The sequence below is a fragment of the Cinclus cinclus genome, chromosome 31 (genome assembly GCF_963662255.1).
Source record: "Cinclus cinclus chromosome 31, bCinCin1.1, whole genome shotgun sequence".
NCBI lineage: Eukaryota > Metazoa > Chordata > Aves > Passeriformes > Cinclidae > Cinclus > Cinclus cinclus.
The window spans coordinates 1,167,739-1,193,368 of NC_085076.1; the positions used below are offsets into that span (position 1 = coordinate 1,167,739).

Genomic DNA, 25,630 nt, shown 5'->3' on the forward strand with positions numbered 1-25,630 from the left:
AGCTCCCTGACCCCATCCCAGCTCTCTTCGGGCTGTGTGGGAGGTCCAGGCTGTGGGGTTTAGGGAGGAGGAAAGGGAGAGGAGCAGCTGCTTCCCAGCCCTGCACAGCGAGGATGGAGCTGGAGTCACACTGGGAATGTCAGCTCTGAGAGCATCCGGCCAGGCTGGAGGAGGAGAGGAGCATCCTGTGGTCCCAGAGCACTTGGAATCAGCCTTTCTGGAGCTGTTGATTGATGCTAATTGCTGGCTGTGGCTCAGCTGCTGAATTCTGGTCAGGTGTCACCAGCAGAGCAGGTCTGGCAGGAGGTGACAATGTCCCTCTGGTCACAGATGCAGCTTCAGAGGTGCCTGGGATCATGGCAGTGCCCCTCAGACCAGGACCCTGCACCTGGGGGCTTCCCATACCTTGGGAGAGCCCAAGGTTCAGAGCAGGAGGTGATGAGAAAACTGCATCCTCTTGCTGTGCCCCTTCCCAGGAATGTTCATTTACAGAGAAATCTTCTGGAATTTGGTGTTTGGGGTGAGGGGGTTTCATGTAGGAAGGTGTGAAGCTCCTGGAGTCACCACATCCCACTCACAAGGAGTGAGACCCCCATCCTGCTGGGACACTGGGATCCCTCACGAAGCTCTGGATCTCACAGGCACAGGGAGCCCTGGAGCAGTGACAGGTCACAGCACACTCAGGGCTGTGTTTCCCACGTTTAGGGAACGTTTGCATTCCTGTGACAGTCCCTGTCACCCTGGGATCGAGCCTTCACCCTGTGGGAGGGACAGCTCGGAGGGGAGTGGCTGTGGGGGCTGGAGGTGCAAAGGTGGGAGCTGCCAGAAGGAATTTTAGGCACCAGTGGAGTTACTGGATGGATTTATCCCTGTGAAGAAAACAGGAACACCCTGGATTCTGCAGCTCCTGCATCCTGGCTGTAGCCAGAGCACAGCCAGGTGACACCACACAGGGATGCCCCCACGTGGAGCCCTGTCCTGGATCAGCCTGGATCCCTCCCACCTCCACCTTGTGCTCAGAGCCTGCTCCAGCCTGGCCTCCACCTGCTCCCTTCCCGGATCTGCCCCTTGGGGACAGTCTGGATAGACCCTACAACCACAAGGGACACCTGGATGCCACTGGATTGGGGAAGCAGCCCTCCCTGGAGTTGCAGGAGGCACCTGGCAGCTGCCAGAGGGATGGGATGTGTCCTATCACTGTCACAGCACCGGTGACACCGGATCTGACGTGGAACAGAACAGATGCACCCAAACAGGAGCGGGTTTCCCTCTCCTGGGAAATCTGGAGCTGCCTCCTGGAATTTGAGCTCTGGATACTCCAGACTGTGGATTCACACCCTGCTAAAATCAGCTTCCAAGGGATGTGCACAGCAGATGTCTGTGCCTTCCTGATCTGTGAGTTCAAAATTTCCGCCCTGCCAGGGCTGCTTCCCTGCAAGGACTGCCGCAGGAAAGATGCCCAGGGCTCGGGATGGAGCTGTGGAGGGAATTCCTGGAACACAAAGTCCTTGGAGAGGAGAATAAGGCGCCTTGGAAAACATCTGTGCCCACGGGGATGAATCGAATCTTTGTGATGCTGAACCCAGAGTAAATAGGAAAGAAGGAGGGAAATAAGAAGGGTTTTTTTCTGGGGGGAAAGAAGGAGGGAAATGAGAAATGTTTTTTGGGACATGACTGTGAACCAGAAGCGTTGGAGGGCTTGGAGCAGTGGGTGGTTTTCCCTGGGCTTATTTCTGCCACAGAGATGCTTTCACAGCCTGGAAAAAAGCTGGGATGGGGATGGACATTCCCTGGAGAGGTTCCTGCAGCTCCAGTCTCACCCCCCCCGCAGCTGCTGGGCTTTTCCCAGGCCTCTCTCCCTGCTTCCCTGAGGATGCTCCAGGTGCAGGCAGCGCCGTGGCTGTGTTGCAGGATTCCTGGGATGCAAAAGATAAATTTTTCCATGTGGGGTCATCCTGGGGCTGGACACTCAGAGCTGCAGAGTTTTGGGCTGGATGGGGATACTCATGCTGGGCTCTAGGAGCAGAGACGTCAGCATCATTTTTCTACATCATCTTTCCACAGCATTTTTTCCCCCTCATAAATATGAATGCAGCCCCTCTGCAAATGTGCATGGCTTTAATTAATGAAATATTGATTTTTTTTTTTTCTCTGCTGCACCAACGGGGAGCACAAATAAACACGGGCAGCAGCTCTGGGTTTTACACAGGGTTTGGCAGAGCTTTTCTGGGCTGGTTTTGGGGAAGCCTGAGGTTGCTCTGCCTGTCCCTGGATCCAGGGCTGGATCTGTGCCAAGTTTAGTCCCTCTGGATGGTTCCAGGGAGAGGGATGTCCCCAGCCCTCACCTGGAAATAACTTGTGCTCCTTGTGGGTGGGGTTTGAGGGGGGTCCCTGCAGCCCCCAGGCCGTGCTTTGGCCGTGGCAGTGTCACAGAGGGAGGTGAGGGGACAATGCCAGCCCTGTCAGGTGGCACAGCCCTGTGCTGGCATGGGCAGGGCGGATGCTCCTGGAGTATCCAGCACCTGTCCCAGCTTTTTGTGCCAGGACAGCCCTGGAGCTTGGCTGCAGAGGGGTGGTACCCGGGGCCAGTCCCTGCTTCCAGACCCCTGGGTCTGTCTAGGACACCCCCGGGGGTGTGCTGGGCTGTGTCAGGCTGGTGCTGCTGGGTTGGATTTAGTTGGGATTTTGGGAAGAAATTCCTCCTTGTGAGGGTGGGGAGGCCCTGGCACAGTGTGCCCTGAGAAGCTGTGGCTGCTCCATCCCTGGAAATATCCAAAGCCAGGCTGGATGGAGCTTGGAGCAACGTGGGATAGTGGAAGGTGTCCCTGCCTTCCGAAGGGGGTTAGAACTGATGGGTTTTTTTCCAGCCCAAACCATTCTGGAATTCTGTGGCTCCATTGTGAGCCTCCATCCAAACCTTGGCACGGCAGCTTGTGCCCGGAGAGACCCCCGGGGTGGGTCCTGCTGCTCTGGGTGTGCTGTGCCCCCTCCTCTCCCAGCTCTGCCCCTATTCTGTCACTTCCAGCAGGTTCCAGCTGTTGGGGTTTGATTAAATCCTGGCCATTCCCATCTGTTCCAGTGGGTGTGGAGCCCCCTGGGGATCTGGGTCATGCCGGGGGTGGGGGGGCTCTGGGGGCTGTGTCCCCCACCCAGGATATCCTGGCAGAGCCTGGGATGGGGAAGGGAAGTGGTTGGTCCGAGGGTGGGGTCCCAGGGGAGAGGTGAGGGGAATGTCCCCTCCAGGGTGTCCCCATGGTGTCCCCCAGGGTGGGGGTGGCATCCTTGATGTGTCTAACATCTCCCCACATTAATTCCTTAATAAGGCCAAGCCCGGGGTTAGGGTGGTAATTGTGTTAATTGCGTGGGTGTCAGACCCCTGTCCTCGAGCTGGAGTTTGGACAACAGTCGCTTGGAAAGGCCTAATCCCCTAATTAGGGTGTAGCAGCACAAAGGCTCCTTAACCAAATTAAAACAAGCCGAGGGGTGGATTCCCAGGGTAGAGCGGAGATGTGACAGGGATGTGTCCCCTGGGGCTGCTGGGGTCCTGCTCATCCTGTGCCATCCCCAGCATGGGGGTCCCTGCTCAGCTCCTGCCATGCCAGGGCCTGGGGAGAGCAGGGCATGAGGCAGGGAAGAGCAAAGAGCAGGAGAAACTTGGAAAGTGAGGATGAAACTGAGTGCTGGTGATGGAGAGATTCCTAGGGATGAAGGCTCTTTACACTGGGAATGTTTTAAATCCCAGTTTGATGCTTCTGTGGAAATCCTGGGCAGGAAGGGGGTAATGGAATCCCAGACTGGTTTGGGTTGAAGAGATCTAGAGTTCATCCTGTCCAATCTCCTGGGCCTTCCAGTGTCCAGCCACCATCCCAGGCTGCTCCAAGCCCTGCCCAGCCTGGCCTTGGACACTTCCAGGGATCCAGGGGCAGCCACAGCTTCTCTGGGCACCCTGTGCCAGGGCCTCCCCACCCTCACAGCAGGGATTTCCTTCCTAAAAATTCCTTCCTTGGCCACTTCCAGCCCAGCCTTTCTGGACTTCAACAGGAAAGGCTCAGCAACCTTGTCCTGCCCTCCTCCAAAACCTTCCTGAGACAGCTCTGGGGAGTTCGTGATGGGAGCAAAAGGATCAGTTTCCCTTCATCTTCTGTGTGGAAAATAAGGAAATTCAGGTGCTTCCAGCCCTCCCCGTGTTCCTTCCTCTCCATTTGTTTGGCCTGGGGATTGTGCCATGTCCTCCTTGTCCCTCTGCAGTTCCACTTCCCAAAAATAACTGTCCTTGGGACGGTGGGGGGTTATCTGATCCTGGAGCTGCTCTTCCCTGCCCTTGGGCTGCCCGAATGAAGGGAAGGAGGAGGAGCTGAGGGAACACAGCCTGGTGGGGGGGAACACGGAGCAAGGAGTGGCACTGGGAGGGGACACTGCCACCCCACAGGTGGCACTCCACGGGCTGGGGGTGGAGGTGGTGAATGGAGCATCCCAGGAGTGCCTGGCATGGAGCCCCAGGGCTGTGGGGCAGGGCTCGATGCCTCTCTGGGTGTCTCCAGCCAGTGCCAGGCTCTGCTGCTGCATCCTGGATCCCCCTGCTCGTGTCAGCATCCTCTGGCAGCCTGGGAACAGTGGGGACAGCAGTGTCCCCTGTCCCCGTGGGTGCTGCAGGTGGGGCGACAAGACCCATCCCAGCTTGATTCCGTGCTGGGGAATAACATCACAGGAGAAAAAAAAAAACAAACCATGTGTGCGCCAGGGACGCGTGCAGAGCTGCGCTCAGGTGGCTTTTGGGGACAGTGCTGTTCCTTTGGGGATTCTCTGGAGGGAGGTGACACCCAGGACCCCCCTAATTCCCCCTGTCCATGCAGAGAGCCAGCCCACGACGTCGGACGAGACCGTGGTGGCCGGGGGCACGGTGGTGCTCAAGTGCCAGGTGGAGGATCCCGATGATTCCTCGCTCCAGTGGTCCAACCCTGCCCAGCAGACCCTGTACTTCGGGGAAAAACGAGGTAAAAACCCAGATCTGGAAGCGAGGATGGAGCCATGAGGGGACAGCAGGGAGCAGCCTCAGAGGGTGACATCCCCTGATGCTACCACCCCAGGATTGGGTTTTTTTCCCAGATTTTTCCCAAATTTTTCCCAGATTTTCTCAGAATTTCCAGATTTTCCCCAGATTTTCCCCAGATTTTCCCCAGATTTTCCCCAGATTTTCCCCAGATTTTCCCCAGATTTTCTCAGAATTCCCAGATTTTCCAAGAATTCCCAGTTTATTCCTATATTTTCCATAGATTTTCCCAGATTTTTCCCAGTTTTTTCTCAGATTTTCTCAGCATTCCCAGATTTTTCCCTGATTTTTCAAGAATTCCTGGTTTATTCCTGGATTTTCCCAGAATTCCCAGATTTTCTGCAGATATTTCCCCAGATTTTCCAAGAATTCCTGGATTTTCCCGTGGATTTTTCCAAGGATTTTTTCATGGATTTTTTCCATGGATTTTTCTTAGATTTACTAAGAATTCCCAGATTATTCCATGGACTTTCCCAGATTTTCCCAGATTTTTCCCAGATTTTCTCATAATTCCCAGATTTTCCAAGAATTCCTGTTTTATTCCCTGATTTTACCTGAATTTCCAGATTTTTCCTGGTTTTTTCCCAGAATGCCCAGATTTTCCCTGGATTTCCCTGGATTTTTCTCAGATTTTTCCCAAATTTTCTCAGAATTCCCATGCTTTTCCCAGATTTTCCAAGAATTCCTGCTTTAATCCCGGATTTTCCATGGATTTTCCCAGAATTCCCATATTTTTCCCAGATTTTCTCAGAATTCCTAGATTTTTTTCCCAGATTTTCTAAGAATTCCCGGGTTATTCCATGGATGTTTCCATGGATTTTTCCATGGATTTTTCCATGGATTTTTCCATGGATTTTTCCCAGATTTTTCCCAGATTTTCCAACAATTCCCAGATTTTCCATGGATTTTCCCAGAATTCCTGGATTTTTCCCAGATTTTCTCAGCATTCCCAAATTTTTTCCAGATTTTCTCAGAATTCCCAGATTTTTCCCAGGTTTTCTAAGAATGCCCGGGTTATTCCTGGATTTCCCATGGATTTTTCCACGGATTTTCCCCAGATTTTTCCCAGATTTTCCCCAGATTTTCTCAGAATCCCCAGATTTTTCCCGGATTTTTTCCGAGACTTTCCCCAGAATTCCCGGATTTTTTTTCCCAGATTTTCCCCAGAATTCCTGGATTTTTCCCGGATATTCCCCAGATTTTTTTCCCACATTTTGCCCCGGAGCAGCCCTGAAGCCGTTGTCCGTTTTCCCCAGCCCTGCGGGATAACCGGATCCAGCTGGAGAGATCCACCCCCAACGAGCTGACCATCAGCATCAGCGACGTGGTGCTGGCCGACGAGGGCGAGTACACCTGCTCCATCTTCACCATGCCCGTGAGGACAGCCAAGGCACTGGTCACCGTGCTGGGTAGGACAGGGGGACAGTGCCCTGCTTCCCATCCCATCCCATCCCATCCCATCCCATCCCATCCCATCCCATCCCATCCCATCCCATCCCATCCCATCCCATCCCACTGAACCCATTGTTTCCATCCCATCGTTTCAATCCCATCCATCCCATCGATGCCATCTCATCCCGTTCCCATCCCATCCTGTTCCCATCCTGTTCCCATCCCGTTCCCATCCTGTTCCCATCCCGTTCCCATCCCATCCCATCCCACGGATCCCATCCCACGGATCCCATCCCACTGAACCCATCCCATTCCACTGATTCCATCCCATCCCGTTCCATCCCATCCCATTCCATCCCATCCCATCCCATCCCATCCCATCCCATCCCATCCCATCCCATCCCATCCCATCCCATCCCATCCCATCCCATCCCATCCCATCCCATCCCACTGAACCCATTGTTTCCATCCCATCGTTTCCATCCCATCCATCCCACTGATGCCATCTCATCCCATTCCCATCCCGTTCCCATCCCACGGATCCCATCCCATCCCACTGAACCCATCCCATTCCACTGATTCCATCCCATTCCCCTGAAACCATTGTTTCCATCCCATCCCATCCCATCCCATCCCATCCCATCCCATCCCATCCCCACCCACCATCAGCTCCCAGATCCCATTACCTCACTGGATTACCTGTGGTGTTTTTGCACAACTTAATTAATGGTTTGGAGTCTCTTCTGTTTTCACTCAGAGCCAGGGTTAAAAAACACACGAAGGAAAGGGATTTTCAAGTGTTTGGGCTTGGTTGTTTATTAAATCTTACCAAAAGTACAGAAAGTTCTGCAACACTTCTAGCTACCAGCTAAAAGTGAGCAAAATGGAGATGAATCCAGCTGCTACAAGGTCTCTGAAAGCTAAGCAGTCCAATAGAGAATTAACACCTATATTATTTATACTTTTAACCCAATAATTAAATTCCCATGACCATCAGTGCAGCACTGACTGTCCAACCAAAAACTACGACCTGAAATCATGAAGAAGAAGGAAGATGAGCACTGGAAAAAAAAAAAAAAAAAAAAACAACCAAAACCCTCCATCTTGTCCCATATCTATTACTATATTATAAAACCCTCAAATTTAAAACCCTTCACCATGTGAAATCACACATTTCTATTTAACTGCACACCTGTTATTTTAACTCCATTGCTCAAATTTGGCAGCCTTCCCCAAGGCCTCAGGTTAAAAGCAGTGTTCTCCAGGGAGTCAGAAATCTCAAAAATCCCAGATTTCTGTGATCCAACACCTGTGTCACACTTCGTGGTGGCAGTGCACGCCCAGCTGACAGAGTTGTGGTTTTTGTCTCCTCCTGCAGGAATCCCCCAGAAGCCCCAGATCTTCGGCCACGAGCAGCCCATTGATGAGGAGAAGGTGGCCCGGCTCATCTGCCGCTCCTCCGGCAGCAAACCCGCGGCACAGCTGCGCTGGAGGAAGGGCAACAGGGAGATCAAGGGTGGGTGGCCCTGTCCTGGGGGCTGGGGACACCACGGGGGGACTGGAGGGTGCTCTGTGCCACACCAGCATCCCATTGATCCCATCCCATCCCATTGATCCCATCCTATTCCATCCACCCCATTGATCCTATCCCGTCTCCTCCCACTGATCCCATCGCATTGATCCCATCCCATCCCATCCCATCCCATCCCATCCCATCCCATCCCATCCCATCCCATCCCATCCCATCCCATCCCAGTGATCCCACTGATCCCATCCCCTCCCCACCATCAGCTCCCAGATCCCATCCCCTCATTACCTATATGTAACCATGGTGTTTTTGCACCACTTAATTAATTAATTTGTTTGGAGTCTCTTCTGTCTTTACTATGAGCCAGGATTAAAAAACACACAAAGGAAACAGATTTTCCAGCTCAGTGTGACATCAGGGTCTGTGTCCCTCAGCTCTGACTGTCCCCTGTCCCCACAGACTCGGGCACTGAGGTGGTGGAGGACCCCAATGGCAAAACCTTCACAGTGACCAGCAGGGTGGAGTTCCGTGTCACCAAGGAGGACAATGAGGTCGAGGTCACCTGCACAGTGGACCACGAGTCCCTGCAGAACTCAGAGAGGTCAACCACACAGAAGCTGCAGGTCCACTGTACGTGGGGGGACATTTGGGGGGGGGGGTGGGATGGAGGTTCAGCAGACCCCACACAGGTGGCCTGATGTGTTCAGGGACACGCAACCAGCGTCGTCCTGTCACCCACAGGACACTTCCCTGCTCAGCTTCCCACTCCTGTCCTGCTTGTCCTCATCTCCCAGAGACTTTGTGCCTGCTCCATGGCTGCACCACTTCCCTCATCCTGTCCCCGTTCCCCTTTCCTTGTTTCCTGTGGTGGTGATGAGGTGAGGGACATGGGAGCACCCCCCCCAGTGCTGCCCCCACCCCTGGCTGCTGTCACCCCACAACCCTGAACATCCAGAACTGGCCCAGGGGTGGGATTTGGGGTTCCAGGGGTGGGATTTGGGGTTCCAGGGGCGGGATTTGGGGTGCCAGGGGCAAGATTTGGGATGCCAGGGCAAGATTTGGGGTGCCAGAGGCAGGATTTGGAGTACCAGGTACAGGATTTAGGATTTTGGGGCAGGATTTGGAGTAGCAGGGGCAGGATTTGGAGTGCCAGGTGTATGATCTGGGGTTCCAGGAGTGGATTTGGGTTGCCAGGGCCGGGATATGGGATACCATGTCAGGATTTGGTGTGCCAGGTGCTCACCCTGCTCTTCCTCTCCCATTTTTCCAGACAAGCCGACAGCGAAGATCGAGCCCCACCCACAGTACCCGCGGGAGGGGGAGAAGCTGCAGCTGCAGTGCGACGGGCAGGGCAACCCCATGTAAGGCCTTCCTCACCTCCCTCCTCCTCCTCAGGCCCTGGCCAACCTCCTCTCCCACAGGCAGCCCCACCCGGAGCTGGGCAGGAGGTGCTGGGCAGGTTTTGGGAGCAGATTGAGCCTCTTGTCCTGTCCTGGAGCAGCAGATCCATCCTGGCTCGTCCCTAAATAAAATTTCCCTGGGAAATCCCAGGGTGCTGATCCCTCTGTCCTCTCTGGAGCAGCAGATCCATCCTGGCTCGTCCCTAAATAAAATTTCCCTGGGAAATCCCAGGGTGCTGATCCCTCTGTCCTCTCTAGAGCAGCAGATCCATCCTGGATCGTCACTAAGTAAAATTTCCCTGGGAAATCCCAAGGTGCTGATCCCTCTGTCCTCTCTGGAGCAGCAGATCTGTCCTGATCCATCCCTAAATTAAATTTTCCCTGGGAAATGCTGGGGCGCTGACCCCCGTGCCATGTCTCAGCCCGCAGGAGTTCCTCTGGGAGAAGGAGGGCAGCGACGCTCCCCTGCAGCTCAGCTCGGACAGCGTCCTCATCTTCCCCTTCCTCAACAAGAGTGACAGTGGCACCTACGTGTGCACGGCCACCAGCTCCATGGGCAGCGTGGTGGCCAAGTACAACCTGGATGTCAGCGGTGAGTGGCCAGTGTCCTGCAGAAGGGACACACGGATGAGTGCAGAGGGGTCACTGCATCCTGTGTGCCGGGAGAGTGTCACCCTGTCACCCCTGACACCCGTGCTTGGGTGGGAAAGAGCACGTCCTGCCACGCCCAACATGGTGCTGTCCTCTGCCTGCCCTGACTGTGCTCTGCTTGTCACTGTGTCCCCGTGTTGTGTATCACACGTGGGACAGGGCTCTGTGTGAGTGTGTGCGTCCCCATGTCCTGTGTCACTTGTGGGACAGGGCTGTGTGTGTGTCCCCATGTCCTGTGTCACACGTGGGACAGGGCTCTGTGTGTGTGTGTCCCCGTGTCCTGTGTCACACGTGGGACAGGGCTCTGTGTGCTTGTGTGTCCCTGTGTCCTGTGTCACACGTGGGACAGGGCTCTGTGTGTGTGTGTGTGTCCCCGTGTCTTGTGTCACACGTGGGACAGGGCTCTGTGTGTTTGTGTGTCCCTGTGTCCTGTGTCACACGTGGGACAGGGCTGTGTGTGTTTGTGTGTCCCCATGTCCTGCTGTGTCACACGTGGGACAGGGCTCTGTGTGTGTGTGTCCCCATGTCCCCATGCCATGCTGTTTGTGCTGCGTGGTGCTGCCAGTGCCCACCCCTGGCTGCCATCCCAGCTCCCAGTGCCCTTCCCAGCCCTTCCTCACACAATGATCCCCTTTTCCTGTGATTTTTCCTTGGATTTGCGCTGTTCCTGCTCTCCTCCCAACCTCTCTCCATCTCTCTCGCCCAGCCTTGGACTTTCCCTGTTCCACTGCTCCAGCTTTTCCCTTTCCTGGCTCCTTTCCCTCCCTCTTGGGCACTCACCATCCTTCCCCTGCAGTGTGGAGGCAGCAGTGGCACCTCAGGCACTTTGTCTCCTGTGTCCTCTCCCTCCCTCAGCCTGCCCACAACGAGCCCCCAGATACCCAGCCCTGTGCAGTCACTCCTGTGTCACCCTTTGTGTGTTCCCCCTGTCTCCTGTGTGGTGTCTTGTGAGCACCCTGAGCTCTCTGCACCCATCCAGGAGCTCACCCCGGGTGCCTTATGCTGTCCATGAGAGGTGGCAGCCACTGTCCCTTGCCCACCTGGTGTCACCACCCTGTCACAGCTGACAAGCTCTGTATCCAGGCTTGGTTCCCTCTGTGGAATTCCCACTTTTGTCCCTAAAGCCGCTCATGTCACAGGCACTGGGAGCCACCTCCATGCCCAGCTGAACCTTCCAGCTCACCCAACTTGGTGCCAGCCCTGCCCTGGTCCCCAAGGATGTGCACAGGAGAATGCAGGTGGCACCTCGTGGTGGGTGACACTTCCCTGCTGTGCAGCCCCAGGGGGTAACCAGGGTCTGGCAGAGATGGGGAAAGATGGTCACAGTGTCCCAAAGTTTGGTGGCAGAAGCAGAGGAGTCTGTGGGGTCATGGAGGGTCCCCCCCAGAGTCCCCCCACCAGGCTCTGTCATCTCGCTGGCCCTTCCCGGCGTTGATTGGTGTCCTGTGTTTTTGTTGTCCTCCCCAGATGTTCCCCAGCTCCCCACCCCACACGTTCACTCCACTCCAGCCCCTCCGCCGGGCCCTTCCCAGCCCATCTCTCATGCTTCCATGGCCTCCGCTCCATCCTTCACTCCAGCTCTCATCCAAGGTACCGTAAGCTCCTTTTCTCTCTCTTTGTGGCCCAGCCCGGCCCGAGAAGCTCCACAGGAGGATGGTGGCCCAGCCCTGGCTGGGGACAGCCCTGCCAGGTGCCCAGCCTGGCTCCAGTCCCTTGGTGTGTGTGGATTTTGGTGTTTTCCAGCAGGAGCCCTGGGCTGTTCCCAGTGGGTTGTGGCAGCAGCTCCTCGAGCTGCCCCTTGTCCTGTGTGTCCGTGTCATGTGTTGTCCCTCTGTCCTGCTGCTTCCCCTGTGTCTCCCCCACCTTGTCCTTTCCAAATGTGGTTCTGTCCCCAACCTGAGCTGATGGGGCACAGTGGGAGGAGGATTTGTTGCTGTGCCCCAGGGCTACCACAGGATTCCAGCATGGATCCAGGACAGGATGTGGCTGACTTGAGACCAGCTTTGGGGTCTTGCTGTCCTTGGGATGCCGTCACCTCTCTGTGGCCGTGCAAGCCTGCATGTCACCTTCCACCCAAACCTGCTCATCCTCCCTTTTTGGTGCCAAAACCTCACCATGGAGGATGGGATTGCCCCTTTGCTTCCCCCGCTGCCTCTCCTTGTTCTTGCTCCCACGATCCACAGCAGGATGGAGCTGCTGGCACAGGATGGAACCCTTGTGGGGGCGGAGCAGCAGCCTCTGCTCCCCTGCAGGGTCTCAGCTCCTCCTCTCTTTTCTCTCTCCCTGCTTGGGCAGATGCCAGCCCAGTGCCCTCGACCTCCAGCACCTACCACGCGATGATCGGCGGGGTGGTGGCTGTCATCGTCTTCCTGCTGCTCAGCCTCCTCATCGTGCTGGGACATTACCTGATCAGGCACAAAGGTACAGCCTGGTGGGAGTTGCAGGGGGGGCACGAGGAGCCAGCACCCCTCGGGGGTCTCGGGGCTGTGTCCCTGGAGCAAAGGAGCAGCAGGAGGTGAAGGGAGGCAGCTCCCGGTCCTGCAGCCCTTCCTGAGTCCTGAGAGGGTCTGGGGGGTCGTGCCCGTGGCAGGAATGTCAGGAATGTCTCAGAGAATGCTTGGAGCTGGGCAGCACCAGAAGGAGGCAGTTCCCACCCCTGTTCTCCATCTCTGCTCCATACACGCTGTCCTGGGATTGTCAATCTCACCTCCTCCCTCTTCCTGCTGCTCCCTCTGCCTTCCTCCTCCTCCTTTCCCTCCACCTGCCCTTTTCATGCCCAGCAGGTTTGTGCCCAAGCCCTGGGGACACGGTGACACCTCGCCATCGGCCATCCCCTATGGTGATGTGTGAGTAGAGCCCCCCACCCTGCTCTGGGGGCAGCTGGGACCCCCTGCTTTTCCAGGAGGGGTGGGTGGGGGCAGGAGCCCGGCTGGCAGTGGTCACTCTACAAGTGGACACTGCTACAAAAGCCTTGAGCATCCCCAGCCAGTCTACATCCTCTTCCATTCCATCCCAATCCCAGTGACTTTTCCATTGCAGCCAAGCCAAATGGAACCCTCCAGGCAGCCCAACCTCCCCCTGGTTGTGTGGGAGGGGGTGCTGGCAGAGTCCCCCATGACCCCCAGCCCTGTTCCCCCCCCTCCTTCAGGCACATACCTGACCCACGAGGCCAAGGGCTCGGACGATGCTCCGGACGCCGACACCGCCATCATCAACGCCGAGGGCGGCCAGGCCGGTGGCGATGACAAGAAGGAATATTTCATCTAAAGGGGTCAGAGAGAGAGAGAGAGAAAGAGAGAGAGAGAGAGAGAGAAATGGAGCCAAGAGAACCCCGATGGCAACGGCAACCAGACCACAAACCCCACAAAACCCAACAGATTTTCTCTGGCGCCCGGCACGGGCGGACGGACGGACAGAGGGATGGCGGGACAGAGAGCAGGGAGAGCCACCGGCCTCGAGGCGCTGCTGACGCTTCTTGAACTTGTACAAATCGTTCACTCCGACAGCGAGAGCCCCGGCCCCGTTTGCTTGCTTGCACCTCCATCCCCACGCCCCGAACCCACAGACCAACCCGTGAGTGAGCGACTTCTTCCTTCTTCCTTTGGACCTTTTTTGCTTTTGGTTTTGTGGCTGCTCTTTGCTTCGGGCACTTGGTTGGGGTGTTGGGCTGGGGTTGATGTAGCTCTTCCCTTTGTTTCTCTCCGTTTTGGTTTCTTTGACATCCAAGGATAAAATCAGCTCCGGGCTCCCGGGGCAAGTTTGGAACTCTGGGTGTCCCCGTTATCCCCCACCCAGTGCTGGGGGTGACTCCAGCTGGGAGCAGAATGAGATCCTGCCCAAATTTTATCCTTGGTGGTTCTTGTGGAGCAGTGTCCATGCAGGAGCAGAGCTGTCCTCGTACAGTCAGTGTGTGAAAGGGGGTGAAAGCCCAGGGTGGGACCCCCAAAGAGACCAGGAGCCCCCACAGCTCCCTGGTCCCACCCCAGTGGGAGGGGGGAGGGCTGAGATTTATTTGGGGGGGGGGGGAATCCAGAGGGAAAAAGCCCTGATTTTTAAAAAAATTTCCTGAATTCTCTGATTGGAAATACCAACTTTAATCCATCTATTGAGATGTTCAGTGCAGGGGGCAGCACCCCTGGGGCTGGGGCTGCTTCCTTGGGACCCCCAGAGCAGGGGTGGGGCTCTGCTGGGGTCTCTGTGCTCCCCTTCCTTCCCCAGCCCCTTCCCAGGGCAGGGATGAGCTTGGAAAGGGCTGATTTTCCTCTTGGCTCCAAGACCCCCAAAACAACTGGATTTGGGGTCTGGGGAGTTTGGGTGTCCCCACAGAGGCTTGGGGGGAGCTCATCCTTCCTCCTTGCCCTTCCTCCTGCCTCACTGACCATCACTTCCAAGACAAAACTAAACACCTTTCCTAACTCTCCAGCACAGCCCCCAAGCACACACCCGTGGGATGGGGCTGCTCCCCCGGCATTGTCGGGACAGCCCCAGCCTTGGGATGAGGTTTCCTGGGATCCCACATCCCAGTCTGGACACAAGAGAGTTGCAGGAGCTGCCCTTGGGCCGGGCACCCCATGGATTTGGGGTTGTCTAGAGGAGGGCAGCCCTTTGGGAGGGAGTAACCTCACCTGGGAGGTCACCCCATGGATTTGGGGTGGTTTGGAGGATGAGGGGACCCTTCAGGAAGGAGTGAAAGTCTTTGGGGCAGGGAGGGGGAAACCTCTCCTGGGAGATGGAGGAAGAATTTTACCACCTCTTGCCCCCTCCAAACCCTGCCAGCACCTGGCACTGGGTCACCTGTGTGGGTGTGAGTGGGGCTGGGGCTGAGGTGAGGCAGAGGAAGCCCAGCTCAGTGCCAGGCACAGGTGGCAGTGAGGGAGGTGACCTTGGGGCCACTGTAGATGTGACCAGGCTCCCGTGGCTCAGGAGTGGTGTCAGCACTGGGAGGGAGCAGCACATGGAGCCCTTGGGGTTTCCTTTGCTAGATACAGCTGTTTTTGGGGTGTTTTTCCTCCCTTCCCACCTCTTGGAGTGGGGGACATGGACCTGGAGCCCCCAGGACAGCTCTGACCTTGGGCTGGGGGATGAATCCTGGTCCCCATGACTGAGTCATTCCTGCAAATAAAACCACCCAGACATGTTCTCAAGTACAATTCCATCTTCTTGGGAGCTGGAGAGATCCCAGGCAGAGCCCCAGCAGTGGGAGCTGGGAGGGGAGTGGGGTAACCCTGGGGCAGGGAGGTGGGAGCTGACAGGGACAGGGAGGGCTTTTCCCTCTTGGAATTCAGTTTCTCGCTGGTTCCACTGCTCCAGAGCTGCTCCAAGGTGCCAGGAACAGCCTGGGTTTGGTGTTTTTGAGGTGCCATGGTGTTTTTGGTGTTTTTGAGGTAGCACGTGGTGTGAGGTGTGGCAGGGCAGCCCAAGCAGGGACCTGTGGAGGTGTCGGTGTCACCTGGGAGTGGACTGGGGACCTGTTTAGGTCACAGAGAGAGGCTGGGAGGGGTCAGAGAATCCATCTGAGGCATTTCTGCCAGCAGGAGCCAAAGGGTTTGGTGGAGGTCAGAGCAGAGGAGGAGATTTGTGTCACACCTGGGGGTGACAGGAACACCAGGTGACACTCGTGTGGACAGGCAGGGGTAGTGGGGTGACAGAGACCCTCCCAACTTGGGAGGATTCCAGGTGGAAGCTGTGACTGGGACACTCCACGTCACGATGGAGAAGCCACCTGGTGAGAATGAGTCCTTTATGACCCTGTCTGGGGTGGGAAAGGCCCTTTTGGGGTCACTTTGTGGAGTCCTTGGGGGTGACAGACACCCCATGTCACAGGTGGGCAGAGGAGCAGGTGCTGGGTGGCCTGGGGGGCATCCAGGTGATGTGGGGGTGACAGGGTGGGGTGTGGCCCCTGTCCTCATCCCCTTGGGGGTTGGTGACACCCAAGAGGTGCCACAGGTGGTGTGACAGCTGAGCAGGGCCAGGCTGTGGCAGCAAGGTGGGAGGAGGTGGCAGGATCGGTGTCACCGTGTCTGGGAGAGCCCAGGCCACCGCCAGGTCCTCGTTGGTGGCCCCACGTCCACCCAGTCACGGGGTTGGACCGGGAGAATCTGAACTGGGCCAGGAGGACTCGGGACCCCCCTGGTGGCTGCAGCCACTGAACTCTCAATAGACACGAAAGCCATATTTTGGGGAGCTCTGGAGAGGCCAGGGGGGCAGAGGCTGGGCTGTGTTGTTGTGCTGTGTTTTTGTCTGTACATAAAGGGAGCCAACGACCGTCGATGTGACTTTATAACCTTTCTAATATCCTGTGCTAATCTCAGAAAATAATCCTATAAATATATCTGGATTACACACGTTACCTGCCTGGCTCTCTGCCTCTGGGGCTGGGGGGGTCAGGGGAGAGCTGGGGGGATGTGGGGGGAACAGGGGACAGGTTGAGCCCATGGCACAGCCTGGGAGACAGAGCTCAGCCCTCCTCAAACCTCCCCTGAGCCCCCACACTGCAGCTGCCCTCCCTCACCCACCCATGGAGACCCCAAACCCACCGGAGTCCCCCTGATCCTGACCCTCAGCACCTCCCCCCAAAGAGCAGTAACCCAAATCCCAACCCTCAGAGATCCCCAGGCCTTTCACCCCCAAATCTGCCTCTTGGCCCCTCCCAAATTTCCAATTCCCAGACTCCCCCCCCTCAGCCTTTTTACCCCCAAATGCCCTCCCAGCCCCTCAGAGCCATCAGAGCCCCCAGCCCTGACCCTCAGCCCCTCCCAAATTCCCAGTTCTTCCCAAAAGAGCAGTAAACCCCCAATCCCAAGCCCTGGAGACTCCCAAATCTGCCCCTAAATCCTGACCCTCAGCCCCTCTCAAGTTCCCAGTTCTCCCCAAACAGCAGCAGCCCCAATTCCCAGGTGATCCCCAGGCCCTTCACCCCCAAACCTGCTCCACAGCCCCTCCCAAACTCTCACTTTTCAGACTCCCACCCCAGCCCTTTCACCCCCAAATGTTTTCCTGGCTCCCCAGCTCCTCCCAAACTACCACCAGCAACCCAAGTTCCCAGCTCTGGACCCCCCAGCCCTGCTCCTTTCCAGGGATGTCCCCATAAAGCCTCAAGGCCACCAGCCTTGTCACCAAGCTCTGACAATGCCACAGGATGACCCGCAGGGAGCCCTTCCTTCCAGGCCCTCCTTCCTCCCGAGGAGAAGCCGGGAAATTCCATGTTCCAGAGGCAAAGGAAGGCACCTCAGGGTCCCCTCAGTGCCCACCCGCCTCCTGCACCCCAAACCCCTCCCTGGACCTGGCACCAAGGCTTACACCCCCCCGACATCCCTGGGATGCAGCTCCGTGCTGCCGGCCCCGGGAACATGGAAAGACAACTCTTAATTAATTAAAATCGTCCTGCCAAGAACTGGTCGTTTCCTGCTCGAGAAATTGTAGCGGCTCCGAGGCTTTCCCGGCAGCGGCATTCCCTGTTTTCCTGCCCGGGTGCCAGGCGGGAGGGCGGCTCTGGGGGCAGCTCTTATCTCCTGCCCGCAGTCCTTGGCTCCCTTTGGAGCGGGAGGAGCGGAGCCGAGGGAGGGAGAGCGGAGAAGTCACCCCCGGACACCTCCAGGCAGGTGGGCACTGCTGCCTGGCCACCCCCGAGCCCTGGGTGCCACCCCCAGACTCGGAGGAGTCGCCGCCATCGTGGGAAATCCATCATGGGCAACTGTGTCCCCGTGGTGAGTGTCCCCCACCCAAATTCCTGTCCCTGCTGCCCGGGGGTGTCACATCCCCACGGAGGGGAGGGCTGGGGGTACGGCGGGGGACCCTGGGGCTGAGCGGGGTCATGGGGGTCTTCAGTGTGAGGAGGAATGTGAGGGTCCCCAGTGCTGAGGAGGATCACAGGGGTTCCTCATGCTAAGTGGTGTTCAGGGGATCCCTGGTGCCGAGTGGGATTTAGGGGGTCCCCAGTGTTGAGTAGGGTTTTGGGGGTCCCTGGTGCTGAGTGGGGGTCACAGGAGTCACTGAGCAGAGCTGTGAGGGTCCCCAGTTCTGAGCAGGATCATGGGGGTCCCTGGTGCTGAGCAGGAGCGTGGCTTGCAGCAGGTGCTGCCGGCGAGTGCTCCCTCACGGGAGGCTCTGTGGGGTCTGTACCCAAACTCCGGGGTCTGTCCATCCTCCAGGGTCTGCCCCCACTGTCCAGGGTCTGTGTCCACCCTCCGGGGTCTGTGTGCACCCGCCGGGGTCTGCATCCTCCCACAGCTTTCTCTTCTGAGAAAACGGCTCCATCCCGTCCCCGTCCCCGTCCCCGTCCCCACCCTTGGCTGTCACCAGCCGTGTCCCCGTGCCCGCAGCGTGTCCCTCCCTGATAACCCGCCCTGCTCAGCCTGGCCCGGGGCTGCCCGGGATCCCCGCACCGGCCCCGGCACCGCCGGGGGTGCAGCCCCACGAGCGGGATCAGGGGGATGCTGTGGGATGTGGCACCCTCCTGACGCCCACACCCGCAGACCCCCGGCACCCTGGAGACCCAGGGCTCCCTGGACCTGGAGGAAATCATGGAAGACTTCTCCTCCTTCTACGACAACACTTACACCAACGACACCTTCCTGGACTACGACGCCGCACCCTGCCACAACCGCTTCTGTCCCCTCTTCCAGCGCGTGGCCCCACCTTTCCTGGCCGCCACCTGCGCCGCGGCCGCGCTGGCCACCGGTGCCCTGCTGGTGGCCCTGGCCAAGCGTCCCCAGGCGTGGCGGTGGCCGCGGAGCCGGGCGCTGCTGGCGCAGCTGGCGCTGGGCACGGCGCTGTTCGCGGCGCTGCTGCCGGCGCTGGCCGCGGGCATCGCCCGGGGCTGGCACCTGGGCACGGGGCCGTGTCGCCTCACGCACCTCCTGTGGCACTGGAGCCTGTTCGCCCAGGCGCTGCTGGTGGCTAGCGGCTCTTGTGGCACCGCCTGGGCTCGCTGGGACCCGCGGAGTCGCCGCCTGGCCGTGGCTCTGTGGGCAGTGGCGTTGCTCTTGGCCGCGCCGGCGGCTCTGGTCAGTGGCGTGGCGGCGGGCACCAGCTGTGTCCGGCGCAGCGTGGGCATCCTGGCACCCGTGTACCTGCTGCACCTCACCCTGTGCCTCTGCCTGCTGCTGCTCCTGCCCTCGGGGCTGCTGCTGGCCGCGCTGGCCGTGCCACGCCTCAGGGCGAGCTGGGCGACCGGCGCCGGGTTCATCTGGCTCTTCCTGGGGCTCTGGGTGCCCTACGGAGCGGGGCTGGCCGGGGAGTTCCTGCTGCAGGCCGGGCTGCTGGAGCCCACCTGCGGCTCCTTCGAGCACTTCGACCTCGCGCTGGGGCTGAGCGAGGGGCTGGGGGTGCTGCACTGCGGCCTCGGGCCCCTGGTGCTGCTGCTCTCCTGGCGCTGCCAGGGAATGCTGAGCTCCAGCGGCTGCACCACGGAGCCAAACGGAGCCCCGACACTGGATTTGGATCCCCGGCACTGAGCCCCGGCCTCCTGGTACCCGACTGGTACCCCTGGCAACAGACTTGGACCCCTGGCTACAGACTTTGCCCCCTGAAACCAGATCCTGGATCCTAGGCACCAACCTTGGACACCCAGCACTGACCACTGGCCTCCCAGCACTGTGCTCTGCCCCACCTTGAACCAGCCCAGGTGCCCCACCACCAGTCCCTGTGGTGGGGACCACCACTGACCCCTGGCCTATCCCACACCAGCCTGGGCCACCCAGCACTCACTCCTGGCCCCTGGGCACCAGCTCTAGCCCCTGGCACCACTGACCCCTGAGCCCCCAGCACGGACCTCTGGCTACCTGGCACAAGGCTTGGCCCCTTGGCACCAGCCCCTGGCTGCCCAGCACCAGCCACTGCCCTGGGCACTGAGCCTTGGCCACCCAGTACTGACCCCTGGGCCCTGACCCTGGCCCCACAGTGCCCTCCCAACCCCACACCTCTGTCCCACACCCAACACTTCCTCAGGACCCCCTGTTCTATACCCAGCTCGGTGCCCTCCACCCTCTGTCCCCTCCCTTGGGATCTCAGCCCCCTCTTTGCCCCAACTGCCCAATGCAGAAAGCCCTGGGGTACCTCAGGCTGCCCGGGGGGGGGGGTCACCCCAGGCCCCTGGGGGGTCCCCGAGGCTCAGCCCCGGCTCCCCTCCCCCCCCCCCCAACTCCAGGGGAACATTTCGGAAGTTACAGAATTTTTCCATCTCTGACAGTGGGAATTACACACAATAAATACAACTGCCAGACGCACTCGTCCAGCCCAGTTAATGGACTGGATGGGACGGCGGTGAAGGGGGAACGGGAAATGAGGCTCCTCGTGCCTCCAAATTGGCAGGAAAAGTTCCTAAGGAAGCTGTGCAGCCTGCCAGGGGCAGCGGGGGCCAGAGCCCACGAGGGACAGGCGCGTGCAGTCACGGGGTGTGACACGGCCACAGGAGAGGGGGGACAATGGGGCTGCTCTGCCTGAGCTAAGGGCTCAAGGGGTTCATCCCTGCTAAACTGTGGGATTGATCAGTGGGGAACGAGCTCACATAGTCCCCAAAACTGGGGATCCATCAAACCCCTGCAGGGACTCCACACCCCCAGCCTGGCACCATCATTTGGGGCAGGCAAAACCTTCCCCCTTCCCATCTGCCTGTCCCCTTGGGACGCCCAGACCATGGTCAGCCCAGGACACTGGACACTCAGCCAGCTAGTGTCCATGGTTCCATCTCTGTCCTTTCGGGCAGGACAAGGAGAGCAGAGCCCGGGATGTGCCCCAGAACTGGGGGTCAGGGCAGGGGCACCAGGTCCCTCCCACAGGGGTTTGCCCAGAGCAGGGACACCTGGGGAAGGAGTGTCCAGGGTGTCCTCACCCCATAACCTGGGTGGGCTCATGGCTGGAGTGTCCCTGTCACCAGGTGAGGGGGGTCACGCCCAGGGCCCAGCTCCAAGGGGAGCCCCGTGCAGGCAGGTGACCCAAGGTCTTGTGGCACAGCCGCGTGATGGCATGAAATCACCCACCCTGGGCATGAAATCGCCCCTCCCGGGCACGCCAGGCTGCTGAGGATGGGACTGGGGGGGATACATCCCCCGCCAGTCCCCTCCCACCCTCGGGCACATAAAACTGGAGGCAGCGCCGCTCCCGCCCGGCTCCAACACCCACCATGGGCCACCTGCAGCTCTGGCTGCCCGTCCTGGCCGGGCTCGCGGGGATCGTGGCCCAGGAAGGTAGGGGGGACACCGGGGTGGTGGAACAGGAGCCAGCACAGGGTAGGGCAGATCCAGAGGGGACGTGGCAGCTCACTCTCGGTCAGAGGGGCTGGAGGATGTTGGAGCAGGGAGTCACCCCGGGCAGGGACGGCGGAAGGCTCGGGGACAGTCAGAGAGGGTTGTAGCACACCCTGACCTCCCAGCACGTCCCCTCTGTTGTCCCCAGACCTGTACCGAAAGGTGTTCGTGTTCCGGAAGGATCCCAGCGATGCCTACGTGGTGCTGCGGGCGCGGCTGGAGCAGCCCCTGCACAACTTCACCGTGTGCCTGCGCTCCTACACCGACCTCAGCCGGCCCCACAGCCTCTTCTCCTACGCCACCAAAGCCCAGGACAACGAGATCCTGCTTTTCAAGCCCAAACCCGAGGAGTACCGGTTTTACGTGGGGGGCAAGTTTGTCACCTTCCGTGTCCCCGAGAGCCGCAGGGACTGGGAGCACGTCTGTGCCAGCTGGGAATCCGCCACTGGCATCGCCGAGTTCTGGCTCAACGGGAAGCCCTGGCCGAGGAAGGGGCTGCAGAGGGGCTACACGGTGGGGGCCACGGCCGCCATCCTGCTGGGGCAGGAGCAGGACAGTTTTGGGGGCAGCTTCGACCTCTACAACTCCTTCTCGGGGGAGCTGACCGACGTCTACCTGTGGGACACGGGGCTGTCCCCGGATAAGATGCGTGCAGCCTTCCTGTCCCTGCGCCTGCCGCCCGCCCTGCTGGCCTGGAAGAGCCTCAGCTACGAGGTGAAGGGAGATGTGGTGGTGAAACCCCGGCTCCGGGAGGTGCTGGGGGCCTGAGGGTGGTGGGGGTCTGGGGCAGGAGCGGCCTCGGTCACCCTGTCCCCTCCTCACCCCCATCACTCACCCCTGTCTCCCCATCACCCAGCACCCCTTCACCTCTACAACCCGCCACAAAGAAGGTTCCCCAGCTGGGGACAGGCTCCCCCTGAGTGCCACCAACACTCGGGGCACCCATTCCCCTTCCCACACCCCCTGAGCTGCCCCACGGCCATCCCTGCACGGGCAGGACGCGGATCCAGCGGATCCGGCGCTGCCCAGCCCTACATAGAACCAGGAATGGGAAGGCCCCTCCCTTGGGGACACTGTCCCCAAAGCCCATCCCCGTGCTCACAAAGATTGCTCAACAGCCCTGGGGCTTGGGGACGAAGGTCATTGTCACCACCAAAGTCACTGTCACCCTTGAGCGTCCTCTGAGCAGGCTGTGAGCAGCTCCGGGTGGCTTCGAGGTCCCCCCTTTCCCACGGTGGTGACAGTGGCCGGGTTCGACGGTCCCATGGGGCGGTTGTGGCTCTCCCTCCTCATCCTCGCTGCGCTCTTTGGCCCCGCGGCCCCGCAAGGTAGGGGTGGGGGGACACCGGGACCCCCCCCCGGGGACATGTGGAAAGTGGGGTGCAGAGGGGGGCACGGGGACATGCGGGGGGGTTTATGGGGGCAGTGGGGCACCCTGAGTGCTCCAAAATGGTGCGGGGTGGAGACAAAGGGGGATATGGGGGAGCCGCAGTAACCGTGCAGTGAAAGGGGCACCCCGAGCTCTGCAAGGGGAGGATGAGGGGCCACAAAGGAGCGCAGGGGGAACCACAGTAGCTGTGCCATAAAAGGGGCACCCCACTCATCGTGAGAGGGACATGCGGGGCACAGGGGTCTTGGCAAAGGTGGCAGGAAGAGACACAATGACAGCACAGCCAGAGCCCAAAAAGGCAGCCTGAGGACTGAAATGGGGGGACAGCAGTGGGGGCAGCAGGGTCACACAGGGGCCTCACAGTCAGGGACAGCAGGACAGGGAGACCCCCCAGCCCAGGCTGAGCTCTGGGTGCTGCAGAAACAATGAGCGCCAAGATCTGGGCACAGCCACCAGCACCCACCAAGTACCACCAGGCGATGCTGATCTGCGAAGTCACCAGAGACCGTGGGTGAGGCCTCCCTCCCTCCCACTGCCCGGCACTCCCCGGGCCCCCCGTGTTCCCCACCCTATGGCATGGCCACACCTGAGTGACCCCGGCCCGGTGCAGCCCCCAGGAGTTCCTGTGGGAGAAGCAAGGAAGCCCAGTTCCCCTGCAGAAAGGCCCAGACAGCATCCTGCTCATCCCCTCTGTCAACAGCACCCACGTGGGCACCTACACCTGCACGGTCACCAGCACCCAGGGCAGGGCTGTGGCCAGCTACACCCTGTGGCTAAATGGTAGGGATGGCACCGAGGGGACAGCTGGGGACACACAGCTTGTCCTCATCACTCCCTGTCACCCTGTGCCACCAGCTGGTGGTGGTGGCACCCACCCTGTGGGCTGATGCTGGAGCAGCCACCTCTGTCTTGCCTCTCCCAGACCTGAGGAGCTCGGTGTTTGTGTTCCCCCAAGAGTCCAAAACTGCCCACGTGCAGGTGACAGTGGAGCTGGAGCTACCCCTGAACAATTTCACCGTGTGCCTGAGGTCCTTCACCGACCTCACACGGCCCTACAGCCTCTTCTCCTATGCCACCAAAAAACAGAGCAACGAGATCCTCCTCTTCAAGCCCAAACCTGGCCAGTATGAGCTTATCGTGGGGGACAAGGCCTTGTCCTTCACAGTGCCAATAAGTCTGGGGGAGAGCGAGCACATCTGCTTCAGCTGGGAATCCTCCACGGGCATCGTGGGGTTCTGGTTCAACGGGAAGCCCTGGCCGAGGAAAGGGCTGCAGAAGGGCTACACGGTGGGAGTGCCAGCCTACATCGTGCTGGGACAAGACCAGGACAGTTTTGGGGGCAGCTTTGATGCCCAGCAGTCCTTCGTGGGAGAGATTTCGTCCGTGTACATGTGGGACACAGGGATCTCCAACTCGGGGGTGATGTCAGCCATGTACGACAGCCCCAACCAAACCCCCATCTTTGGCTGGAGGAACTTCCCCTACGAGATCGTGGGAGAGGTGTACCTGAAGCCCTGAGGCTGTGGGGGTGTCCCTGATCCCTGCTGTGTAACCCCCTCTCCCTCCCAAAGCTACCCAACATCACATAAATGGAGAAATGGGTTTTTATGGTGCTGATGGTCTTTGGGGATGGGGGGGTGGGCCTCAGGTGACGGATCCAGGCTCAGAAACTCCTTAGGGTGAGGGGGGAAAGAGGGGAAGGGCTCCCAGCCCAGGTCCTTGTGGTTTGGGGACATGGGGCTGAGCTGGGGACAGGGACAGGGTAGTCCTGGGGGATATGTGCACCCCTGGCAGCTCCCAGGCAGGCTGGGGCAGAACCCAAGGGGCCAGGACTATTGGGGGGCAGCCCTGGGACAGCCCAGTGTCCCCAAGCTTGGGGAGGTTCAGTCCCAGGTCCCTGGGGGTGCAGTCCTGGAACCCTTGGGGGAGTTCAGCTCTGTGTCCCTGGGGGTTCAGTCCCAGAGCCCCACATCCTGGTGGGGCACAGTCCCATGTCCTGAGGGATTCAGACCCAGAGCTCTGGGGGTTCAGCCCTGGACCCCAGGGGTTCCAGCTCTGTATCTCAAGGATTCAGCCCTATAGCCCCGTGTCCCATATATATCCAAAGGGTCCAGCCTTGTGTCCTGCTGGTGCAATCCTGGAGTCCCGAGGAATTCAGCCCCATGTCCTGGAGCCCGTGGGGCTCAGTTCCAATGCCCTGGGGGCTTCAGCCCTGTGTCCTGCAATCTGTGTCCCCAAGGGGTCAGTCCCAGAGCCCCAGTGTGGCAATCCTATGTCCTGGGGGGTTCAGTCCCAGAGCCCTAGGGGCTCAGCCCCCTGTCCAGTGGGTTCTGCCCCCTGTCCCAGGGGGTTCAGTCCCCCAGTCCTGCAGACCATTGTCTCAGGGCTTCAGCCCTGTGTCCCACACCCCGTGTCCCACAGTCCCACAGCCCCATGTCCTGGCACAGCCCCGCAGCTGTGGCTGTCCCCCCGACACTCACCTAACCCTCGTGTATCCCCACTCTCCCCTACGTCCCCACTCTCCCCCGTGTCCCCATTTCCCCCCATATCCCCACTCTCCCCCACATCCCCATTCTCCCCCATGTCCTGACTCTCCCCCATGTCCCCATTCTCCCCCATATCCCCACTCTCCCCCGTGTCCCCATTCTCCTCCATATCCCCATTCTCCCCCGTGTCCCCATTCTCCCCCATGTCCTGACTCTCCCCCATATCCCCATTCTCCCCCGTGTTCCCATCCTCCCCCGTGTCCCCATTCTCCTCCATATCCCCATTCTCCCCCGTGTCCCCATTCTCCTCCACAACCCCATTCTCCTCCACAACCCCATTCTCCCCGATAACCCCATTCTCCTCCATATCCCCATTCTCCCCCATGTCCCCATTTCCCCCCATATCCCCATTCTCCCCCATGTCCTGACTCTCCCCCATATCCCCATTCTCCCCCGTGTTCCCATCCTCCCCCGTGTCCCCATTCTC

General features: G+C 59.3%; 4 protein-coding genes across 4 annotated transcripts; all 4 read left to right on the forward strand.

Moving 5' to 3' along the window:
* The first annotated feature begins 2,006 nt into the window (after positions 1 to 2,006).
* On the forward strand, positions 2,007 to 13,288 carry CADM3 (cell adhesion molecule 3). Its single transcript, XM_062511306.1, has 9 exons — positions 2,007 to 2,030; positions 4,862 to 4,994; positions 6,307 to 6,459; positions 7,821 to 7,958; positions 8,430 to 8,600; positions 9,241 to 9,331; positions 9,793 to 9,962; positions 12,317 to 12,442; positions 13,170 to 13,288. The coding sequence occupies exons 1-9, from the start codon at positions 2,007 to 2,009 to the stop codon at positions 13,286 to 13,288; spliced, it is 1,125 nt and encodes a 374-aa protein (XP_062367290.1).
* A 4,295-nt stretch (positions 13,289 to 17,583) lies between these two features.
* On the forward strand, positions 17,584 to 20,086 carry ACKR1 (atypical chemokine receptor 1 (Duffy blood group)). Its single transcript, XM_062511305.1, has 2 exons — positions 17,584 to 17,727; positions 18,496 to 20,086. The coding sequence occupies exons 1-2, from the start codon at positions 17,707 to 17,709 to the stop codon at positions 19,474 to 19,476; spliced, it is 1,002 nt and encodes a 333-aa protein (XP_062367289.1). The 5' UTR covers positions 17,584 to 17,706; the 3' UTR covers positions 19,477 to 20,086.
* Positions 20,087 to 21,143: 1,057 nt separating this feature from the next.
* On the forward strand, positions 21,144 to 22,035 carry LOC134055163 (serum amyloid P-component-like). Its single transcript, XM_062511307.1, has 2 exons — positions 21,144 to 21,207; positions 21,416 to 22,035. The coding sequence occupies exons 1-2, from the start codon at positions 21,144 to 21,146 to the stop codon at positions 22,033 to 22,035; spliced, it is 684 nt and encodes a 227-aa protein (XP_062367291.1).
* Positions 22,036 to 22,531: 496 nt separating this feature from the next.
* On the forward strand, positions 22,532 to 24,175 carry LOC134055079 (mucosal pentraxin-like). The gene is made up of 4 exons (XM_062511212.1): positions 22,532 to 22,595; positions 23,078 to 23,168; positions 23,268 to 23,437; positions 23,580 to 24,175. The coding sequence occupies exons 1-4, from the start codon at positions 22,532 to 22,534 to the stop codon at positions 24,173 to 24,175; spliced, it is 921 nt and encodes a 306-aa protein (XP_062367196.1).
* The last annotated feature ends 1,455 nt before the right edge of the window (positions 24,176 to 25,630 follow it).